The sequence below is a fragment of the Benincasa hispida genome, chromosome 6 (genome assembly GCF_009727055.1).
Source record: "Benincasa hispida cultivar B227 chromosome 6, ASM972705v1, whole genome shotgun sequence".
NCBI lineage: Eukaryota > Viridiplantae > Streptophyta > Magnoliopsida > Cucurbitales > Cucurbitaceae > Benincasa > Benincasa hispida.
Window position 1 is genome coordinate 20,379,165 of NC_052354.1, and position 10,639 is coordinate 20,389,803.

A 10,639-nucleotide genomic window follows, 5' to 3' on the forward strand; every position below is an offset into this window, starting at 1 on the left:
AAAAAGTCTTTATACTTTGATTTTAGTTCATTTTGGTTTATATACTTTGAAAATGTTCATTTTGGTCCATATATTTCTAATTTCGGTTCATTTTAATCCTTGTACTTTCAAAATATTCCATTTTGATCCTTATACTTTAAAAATTAACCATCTTGGTCCCTTAATTTTCAATTTTATTTCATTTTTTTAGAGATTAAAATGGTTACTTTTTGAAAGTTTAAGAACTAAATTAAACCAAAGTAGAACATACAAGAATCAAAATGAATATTTTGAAAAATGAATATTTTGAAAAATGAATATTTTGAAAGTGGAGACACTAAAACGAACAATATGTGGCCAAAATAAAAATTTTAAAACTACAAAGACAAAGAAGAATCAAAATAAAAAGTAGAGGGATTTAAACAAAAAAAAAAAAAGAAAGAAAGAAAGAAAGAAAGAAAGATGAGGTGTAGGCCTTTGTCTTTTGTAGCAGTGAGGAGGGAGTGAAGCTTGCGGCTAAAAGCGTAGCGGGCGATGGTCTGTGAAACTGAAAGAGCCAAAGAGGAGAGCGCAATACGCACAAAAAGCGAAATGGTTTGGAACTTTGAATTTTCATTTTACCGAAACAAACACAATCTACACCTAATCTCCTCCTCCTTCTCTCTCTCTCTCTCTCTCCCTCTCCCTCCCTCTCTCTCTCTTCGTTCTATGTGATCCAAACTGCAAAAGCTTCGGCTGGATGTCCATGGAATTGTTCTCTGTTATTACGAGCTGACGTTGTCCGGGTTGGTCGAGAGCTAATTCCATGGCCGAATTGCAGTTGCAAGCTCCAGTTTTAGTCTGAAACAAATCCCAACTTCAGACCGGGGTTTTAGGGTTTTCTTTTTAAGGAAAAATCCCATCCCCTTTTCCAGAAATGCCCGCCCACGGATCCAAATCCGAGAAGCAAGATGCGGCGGTGTTGCACCGTCGAGATCCATATGAGGTTCTTGGTGTCTCCAGGAACTCCACGGATCAGGAAATCAAAAGCGCTTACAGAAGAATGGCTCTCAAGTAGGTTTTGAACATTGATCTTTTGCCTCTATTTGCTTCATTTTTCCAGTTTTATTCGTAGAACTTCGACCTTTTTCTTCTGGATATACTTGTAGTTATTTGTCATATTGGCAATTTCGTATTCGTACAGTCTCGTTTTTCCCTAAGCTTTATTCTCAAGGAGACTTGGAGGGGTATAATTGTTGCTTTTCTGGTAGGTTAAGATATCACGTAAAGTCATATTTAGATTGTTCCCCAAACTAGCGCACTTTAGCCCTTTGCAAGAAAGACTGAAAAGTGAAGCTGTAGCTTTGAATCACTTCTAAGCACTGGGTTAACGGCGCGCCGAAACCTAATAGTAGCACTGCGAATTGCTTATTCTGCCCCTTCCAACAAGTCAAGTATGGAGCTTTCTTTTTCCTCGTTAGTCCTTAATTACACTTTAAGCCCGATGTTGTCAAGTTAGGGGGTCGTTAACAATGGAAAATCTTTCAGAAAGTTATCCATCAAAGGCTAACTTTTTGTATTTAAATTTAAATTGTTTTACAATTTTCGTATTTGTAACTTGAACCGTCTCATTATCTTGTTCACGGAGTAGGATTTCCTATTTTTTTATGTCAATTTCGTTATACAATTTCCATATACCAGTTGATGGTCTTTACTATTTATACAAATAGTATTTCTTAGTAAATTGGGTTTATATTATAATAAAATGAAGTCTGAATTTATTGGAACGCTTATATGATCTTCCCTCGATTTGATAGTTTGCCAAGGAAGTATTTAAAATTTCCAAAACAAAGTAGTGAATTTTATTTGTTGTACGTTGAAGCAACTTTTATGATAATTTATTTAATTGCCATTGTTATTAAAAGTCACCTCAACCATTATTTCTGTGCTTATAATACTGCTTGCGCTGAATGTTGTTAATGAAGTATCATATCCCTTGATTCTTAGTAGGCTCTTGATCACAATTGCCTGTGAACCCCAATATTTCGTACTACTTCCATCAAATTTCGTCTTCCTTTTTGCTGATGTACTTTAATGTGTGTTAGTTAATCTTTTCCCTGCATAATAAGGATTAAACTCTACCAGCTAATAAGTATGCTTATGATGTTACACCTTACGATGGTAAATAATAATGGCTCTTTATTGCATTACTTCATTGCACATGTTATTATATTGAAGTGGTTTACTAAATATGTTGACATGGTAGTTGACAACATCATGAACTCTAATTTTAAAACCAGGTATCATCCTGACAAGAATGCAAATGATCCCAAAGCTGCTGACATGTTTAAGGAGGTCACTTTTTCCTACACCATTTTGTCAGATCCAGAAAAAAGACGACAATATGATGCTGCTGGCTTTGAGGTGAAAATTAAATATCATTTTTGTGGATTTGTGCATTTTAGGGAAGTTTCCATGTTCAAGATGTGTATATAACAACTGTACTTCGAAGAAAAATGATTAATGTATTTATTACATAATTGCAAAGGGAAATAACTATTGAAGCAGGGGTGAAAATAAATCAAAAGCTTCTTCCCTCAAACTCCTATGTACATTGAAAATTTTAAAGTGGACTCTTATCTAAAAAAAATCTTTTTTTAAAGTGGATCGGACTTACTAAAATTACTAAATACCCTTGTTAGAAGATTCTCTTGCAGTTCTTTTTTGCTTTCCATTACATTATGTGTTTATTCTAAATGAAGAAAGGTAATGTTACCTTTGCCTAGGCCGTTGAAACAGAAAGCCAAGAATTGGAGCTAGATCTTTCAAGTTTGGGGGCAGTGAACACCATGTTTGCTGCCCTTTTTAGGTATGTCTATCCCTGTTTCTGCTAATTTTTGTCACTTCATAAACTGTTTAAGCCCATGTTTTCTAAATTATACATGTTTTATATTGTAATCCGTCCTTTCATGCAGCAAGCTTGGTGTGCCAATTAAAACTACTGTATCAGCGACAGTTTTGGAAGAGGCACTTAATGGGGTTGTGACTGTTCATCCACTTCCATTGGGCACTCCTATTTCTAAAAAGGTGTACTGTTGTACTGAATGTTTGACAACCTTTTAGGTTATGGGTATGCTTATATAGGTTTCTCTAATTTTTACAGGTTGAGAAACAATGTGCTCATTTTTATTCTATTATGATTAGTGAAGAGGAAACACAGGGTGGACTTGTTTGCCGAGTTCAATCACCTGACAAAAGCAAATTTAAGGTCCGGTCCAACTCCAATCATCAGTATCTGGAATGTCATTAGTGTTTGTCTATAGAAGTTTCTCACTGAGTATTTCTTTCCTGAAAAAATTTGAGATCGTTTGCCTTTACCATGATTATACTTTCGTTCTCTTGCCACAGTTCCTCCTTTTCCACTTTAATGATTACTGAATTATATGGTTAATCACTATTTCAGATAGGCAAAGAATACAATGAAGTCTAAAATAAATAAATAAACAGAATTGCATTTCATCTTGCATTAATTATTTTCTAAAATTTTCATTCATTTTTCTATGTAGTTATTGTATTTTGATCGGGAAGAAACTGGTGGACTAAACCTTGCTTTACAGGTACTGTGCAAGCTTTCCTGGTAAATATTACTCGTTTGTAACTTGTTCACCAGTTAATTATTTATTGCTGGAGAATATTTCTTCTTTTAGTTTTGTGATAGAAGTTCAGGTTTTTGGTTATTATTATAATGTTTCTCTGGACAGAAAGGGTAAATTCATAGACATCAATGAACCTCTTAAGTCTTAAGATCTTTGCATTAAAGCTCAGTACTTGACATGTTTGAATTCTTGTTATATTTGTAGGAGGAAAGTACAAAAGTCGGAAAAGTCACATCTGCTGGGATGTATTTTCTTGGTTTCCCTGTATATCGATTGGACCAAACAGCAAACTCGGTAAGCCATCTGTAGATTAATTGCTGAGATTGAGTTTGATATCATATTTTGTTCTCTATCTGATAATTTAAAAAATAAAAAATATGTTCAATGATCATTTCACAGAATTTGTTCTCATACAAAAAGGGAAGTGAAATATTACCACCATCTCACAAAGGAAACAGAAATACATTTGACAACTCTTTCTATGTCTAATTTTAGAACTTTTTGAATGAAGAATGAAATTGCTTCTGAAAGTCACCTTAAAAATAAGTAATTATTTGAATTAAGATTCTGTGCCATCTGAACTGCAGTTATCCTCTGGAACATGCTACATTTGCTACTGTAAATTTTGCATTCTCTCTCATCCGTGTGGGATGAAAAAAGATTAGCTGAACATGCTATTGTATGACCATAAAAGTGTACAATTTGTTTATGATGGTTAATTTTATGGAAATGTAATGTTTAAGTGATTAAGGAATACAAACTATATGAAATCAGGAAAAAAAAAAAGGGAATACAAACAGAATAACTTCAGTAACTTTTTTGTATAATTGGAAACGAAAAGCAGTGCCTCCTCCAAAACACAATTGTAAGAGACTTTGAAGGAGAAACAGAGAAGTTGAATCTGGCATTCTGCTAAGTATCAAATGCACCTGATTTCAAAATGTTTGAGAACTATGAAACAAGGATCAACTTCAATTATACTTAATTGCCCAACATCATGATATTGTGCTCATTAGGATTTTGTTGATCTTTCCAGATGACTGCCGCTAAGGATCCTGATGCTGCCTTTTTTAAAAAGCTAGATGGATTCCAGCCATGTGAAATTACTGAACTAAAGGCTGGAACTCATGTCTTTGCAGTCTATGGTCAGTTTGAATAGGTTTTGATATTCAATAACTGAGTTTGGAATACAATGTGTTGTTTAATATTTTTTTTTACATGGACCTGATGACCTGCATTCTCTAGGTGACAATTTTTTTAAAAGTGTGAGCTACACAATTGAGGCATTTTCTGCAGCATCGTTTGCTGAAGAGAAAGAGAATCTTAGAACTGTGGAAGCTCAAATCTTGACAAAAAGGGTGGAAATATCCAAATTTGAAACAGAATATCGTGAGGTCTAGTATTTGATAATTGATATTGAGCTCTGATTCTGTAGAACTTCTATATGAAAGCGTACTCATAGTTATTGGAAATCTCAATAGGTTCTAGCACAATTTACGGAGATGACGGGTAGATACACTCAAGAAATGCAAGTGGTAAGTTCAACTCTGAAGATATGAAGTCTTAGCTGCCTAGTGAATATGCTTTTGAAATGATTGTTTCTTTACAACCAACTCCGGCTCCTTTTCTCTACAGATCGACGAGCTTCTCAAACAGAGGAATGAAATTCATGCCTCCTACACAACTGGTCCTCCAATAAAACGGAGTAGGAGCCGGATTAGGGGTTCCTTTAAAGATGCAAAAGAAGACAGCCAAATAAGGGAGAGGAAATCTACAAGGGATAGGCCTAAGAAGAAAAAATGGTTCAATATCCAATTAAAGGTTGAAAAAAGAAAATCTTGCTAAAGAGGTGGAGAAACATGAAGGTATGTTCTTTCCAGCATTCGTTACTGTCGTGTACTATGGCTTCGTCGACACTCTACTCATCTTCAATATTGCAGGGAAGGTGAATCTTTTTCCCAAACATAATTTTTTCGGTTGCATTCGGATTGATTTGGTATAATCAAAGAAGATATGAGACTCGATAGCGAGTAATAGCCTGACCAGAGTGCTATATCATATGAGTAATGGCCCTGAACTCCATGGGCATGCTGTGGATGACAACTTGTCTACAAAGATTCTTTTAGTTGGATCCTTCTAGTTGGATCCTTTCTCCAGCAAAAATCATGCATGTAAATTGTATAATTTATTTACGGAATCCCATCGCTGAACTGCTGTTTGTGTTGTATAATTAAGTTTTGTGAATAGCAATATTAGCTGGATTTCGCACGACAGAAGGCTGAGCTGTATTCATGGAGTTCATTGTGCTCGTATGAATGTTAATGCTTCTCTTTACTGTGACCAGGCTTGCTATTCTGCTAGTTCATCTTCCCCTGATTCCATCGGCGATACCAGTAGGTGACTCGCTGGACGATTTCAACTGAGCCGTGCTAGTATTTGCTAAAAATACCTTTTTGATTTGGTATGATGGGTTTGGGGATGAAAAAGTTGTTTTACTAGTTGAACTGTTCATGCATTTGGTATATCTTTCATTAGAATAGCCTCAATGGAGAATATATGGTGATGCTATTGTTATTAGGATATCAATATTCGAAAAAGGTTTCAGAATTGATTCATTGGCTAAAGAAATGGATTAGAAAACAACTGTAGATTGACATTGTAGAAATGGATCGTTGTGTTTGGGGCGGTTCCTGTTCTTTTTCATGTTTGCAATCAATTTGCATTGTTGGTTCTGGAAATTGCATTTTGAGTCTTCCAAGGACTGAAGCTACAACATTCCTCACTCACGGTCCATGTCTCTCATTGAAGTTTATGGTACCTATAAGTCTGGTTCCTTGAATTAAGTTTGACTCATCATAAATGATGCTTGAATGCATTAAATAGAATCCCACCTTGAAGTCCTTGTAGTGTGATGCCTTTCTTCATATCATTCTCCCTTTCCTCCAGAGGATTCATTCTCAAATCTGAAAGTATCTATTATATCGATGGATGAAATTCTAACGGTTTTGAAAAAGTAATTCTCATCTTTCTCACCTTCTAGAGTAATCTTGTAGTTGTAGGATTTCATATGTGAAATATCATTCGAACTCCACTTGGATTTCTTTGAAGGACAACAGTTATACTTTCAAAAGTGTCTTCACGCTCAATTTCTCGTGTTGAACACCTTATGCTTGTTGCCATGGAGGAATTCAGAAGCAAATTTGGAGTTGTATTTCTCACAAGATTATTTTTCAATCAGTGTATATGCTTTTGTTTTGGTCTTTTCTCACTTTTCTCTAACTCACACACATCAACATGAACTTTTTTACTATCAAACAAATTTTCACAATCTAATTGCCAACTAAGTATGATAGTATCTTTAGTATGCATTGCCACCAAACTACAAAGTATGTAATCATTCTCACAAATTCAACTCGACATAATTTGGATTTACAAGTCTCATATTTTCTCGAAAACCCCTTCATTATGGATCCTTGCTAACATGATTTCCATGATGTCCTTGTCCTTGAGATAACATGGATTTGTTTGAACTTCTTTTCTCTAATATCTTAGGTAACATCTTAGTTGAAAGAACTTCTATCCTTGAGATAACATGGATCCTTACTAACATCTCTTGTATCAAATGATAAGGCATTCATAATAATACTGCTCAAGAAAGAACCCTTGAATCTCCTTACACAAGATTTGTATCAAGCAAGAGACAAGGCTAAAATAGATTACCTCTTAAGATCAAAGATCTAGAAGTAAGATTCGAAAATGTTTTCTAAATTGAGTCACTCCACAATCAAACTTGATCAAAGTTAGATTGAATGGCTTAGATATATTCTATCACAAGAAATGTAGTAAAACTTGTGATCTATTTAGTCTAAAGAAGCCAAAAGTCAAAATAAAGCATTAAAGAAAGAAGTCATCTTCTCAACCTCTATCTTTTCAACCACAATCTTTAATGTCTCTCCATTAATGAAAACAGCCTCCGCCTTTCCGATCACCATCTTTAATGCATCTCTTTCCAACCATATTTAATGCATCTTCTTCTAGAAACATTGACTACGCATAAAAAGAAAATAAACTGAAATTACAACAAAAATGTTATGAGAACTAATAAGAAAGAAGTCTCCAAAGTGCTTGGACTCCTTGATTCTTATCAACTTATGTTTATTAATGGCAATTGGGCCATAATTCATATCAATGTCTTCGAAAGTTAGGGCCCTTTAGTAACTAATTCATTTTTTTATTTCAATTTTTAGTTTTAAAAAGGGTGTGTTTAATAAATTATTCATTTCTTGGTTTTTCAGAAATTTGGGAACAGACTACTAAAATATATGAGATTAGAATGTGAAACAATGCATGAGTAATTTTAACCGAAGTTCATGATTCCGTTCAGCCACTCTCCTTTAGCCTGTTTTTGGTTAAAAATCTTTCATTTGAAAGTGCCCCGCAAATTTTCATATCCTCTGAAGCAGAGAAGCTGCTACTAATCGATGGAGACCACGGCCATGTTTGTTTCAAGAGCTGAGGTGCTAATGCTGTGTAAATGAGAAGAGAAATGGCGTGTTTGGTTTTACTTTTCAAGCATTTAATTTTGAAAACAAGTTTTTCGCAACAGTTTTTTAAACACTTTGGAAGTGTACCATAAACAGTTTTTATCAAAAGAATTTAAATGAAAATGATTTTATTGAAATACATTCTTTTTTTCTCTAGTCAATCCAAACATGCTTGAAACTTATGAGATTACAAAATTTTTAGCCATCATGTCAACTCCAATGATCACCTCTGGCGCCATTTACGTAACCAACTTCGACGATCACTTTGTTGACTAACTCCAATGATTCATATAGTTTATCTTCTTTTTTTTTTTTTTTTAGTAATTTGACATTAATAAAAATACCAAATATAGTAAATCAAACAAACTTATGTATAAAAATACTCTTGAGAAAAATGTAGTCAAAAATTTTTATAAAAAAAATGCTTAAATGAAAAATTAAAACTTTTTGTAAACATTTTTTGCCTAGCTAATCCAAACATCTCCTAATATATAACTTATTTAATGGATCTCGTCAAAGTTCAAAGCAAGAAAATTGTGTACATACGAAAGAGAGAAAGAAAAAAAAACTCGTTCATAAAATTAAGCTAGATAATAAGATAGGAAATTCTCCAAAAAAATCTTTTACAATGATTTATACATGTTAATTCAATTAAAATAATGTGATAGTTTATTTTAGTATTGCAAGCTCTTCCTCAAAAAACACGCTTGATCAATCATTTTTCTTGAATTGCTTTTGAATTCACCTACAGTCCCTTTTTTTTCTTTGAATTATGTAACTATGTTGACAGTAGTTTCTATGTGGTATAGCAGTGGGAGCCTATACTCGACAACTATCACTCCTAAATATAAGTTCAACAAATTAGTCAAATCTCACGTATTTTGTGTATGTTCAATCGTACTTAAACGTTCACAAGATGACCAATGACAGAAAATAACGTAACTTAAAATCTAACACATTTTTAAAAATTAGTGGAACATATCTTTTCATTTCTATTTACAAAATATGACATTTAAGGTACCAATATTTGTATAAAACAACACAATACGGGAAAAAATATAATAAAAAAAGTAAAAAATAACCTCAAACCCATAAGAACTCCATTTTAAACGATTCGAAAACCCAAACACATAAATCCTAAACTCAAATTAAAGTAATTTGCAATCAAACAAAGACTTTCTAAATGCAAAGTAAAAATAGTTCACACCCCAAACACAAACTATCTACCTAAAATAAAATAACATACATCTCAAATACAATTATGATCCTATAGATTATAATTATCACAAACTACTATAATCAACTTTGCACCCTAGACATCCCATTATGAACACATATTTCAATGTCACGTGTACAAATTTGAGTATTATAATAATGAAATGATATTACGAGCATAAAACAAATGGAAGTAAATCATATGGGTATGAAAATACAATATCTCGTTTGGTAGTCATTTAACTTTTGCATATAGTTTTTGAAAATTGAACCTAAAAACACACTCACTTCTACATTTCTTGTTTTGTTATCAATTTCTTGCTAGTATTTTCAATAACCAAACCAAACCAGCCAAATTTTAGAAACTAAAAAAAAGTAATTTTGAAAACTTCTTCGATTTTCAAATTTTACTAAGAATTCCATTCTTACTTAACAACGATGCAAATAATGGTAAAAAATAGCAAGAAAATAGGTTTAATTTTTTCTTTTTCAAAAAAAAAAAAAAAAAAAAAAAAAGGACCCAAAACTTACTGAACGAAGCTCAAGGAAACCTAGTAAATTGGGAATAAAGAAAACTTAGATTGTTAGTTGGCCATATGACACCATAAGAATCGTACTTAAGAAGCTCGAGTATTGACTCCATATATACTACTATAATTTTATAAGTTTCTACTATTTAAAATATTGTTAGATAAAATGAAATTATTGATCTTGTAAAATAAAACAAAAGATTATATAGTACAAAATTGTAACAAGATGAAATTCTAATAGAAGAATTTGTTAAAAATTAAGTCTCATAAAGGCCGGCTAAAAATACTCAACTATAATTCTTTAAATGGCTTAAAAGTTTATTCTACTTTTCAAACACAATATAGCATCCAAACACAAACTTTCTAAATCCAACGTACTAACTCCAAACTTCAAAACTCGATTTAGCGCCAACAATCCCAATGCATGAAAATAACCTATACATTCATGTTGAAGCCTCTACAATCTCTCACTTGAACCACTTGTATGAATAAACCACAAATTAAAAATACATTATCGCTTTCAAAACCTGAACTGGCAAATATAGAAATTATTAAATAACTAAATATCAAACAGAATTTATTCTCAAAATTTTCATAATTTCCATGATAGATGTGTAGTTATAAGTAATTTTTAAAATGATTTTTGAAAATTCTAAAACCACTTTTAAAAAGATCATTTAACTTATAAATTTTTATTATTTATATTCGTGAGCGAACGAGCTTACGTGCACTTTGA

General features: G+C 32.8%; 1 protein-coding gene across 1 annotated transcript; it reads left to right on the top strand.

The window, feature by feature from the left end:
- The first annotated feature begins 456 nt into the window (after window positions 1–456).
- LOC120080435 (chaperone protein dnaJ 16) lies at window positions 457–6,107 on the top strand. The gene is made up of 12 exons (XM_039035090.1): window positions 457–1,032; window positions 2,259–2,382; window positions 2,745–2,827; window positions 2,934–3,045; window positions 3,122–3,226; window positions 3,525–3,575; window positions 3,819–3,908; window positions 4,651–4,759; window positions 4,860–5,008; window positions 5,096–5,149; window positions 5,250–5,479; window positions 5,555–6,107. Exons 1-11 carry the CDS (start codon window positions 896–898, stop codon window positions 5,457–5,459), a joined length of 1,224 nt encoding a protein of 407 aa, XP_038891018.1. The 5' UTR covers window positions 457–895; the 3' UTR covers window positions 5,460–5,479; window positions 5,555–6,107.
- Window positions 6,108–10,639: the final 4,532 nt, after the last annotated feature.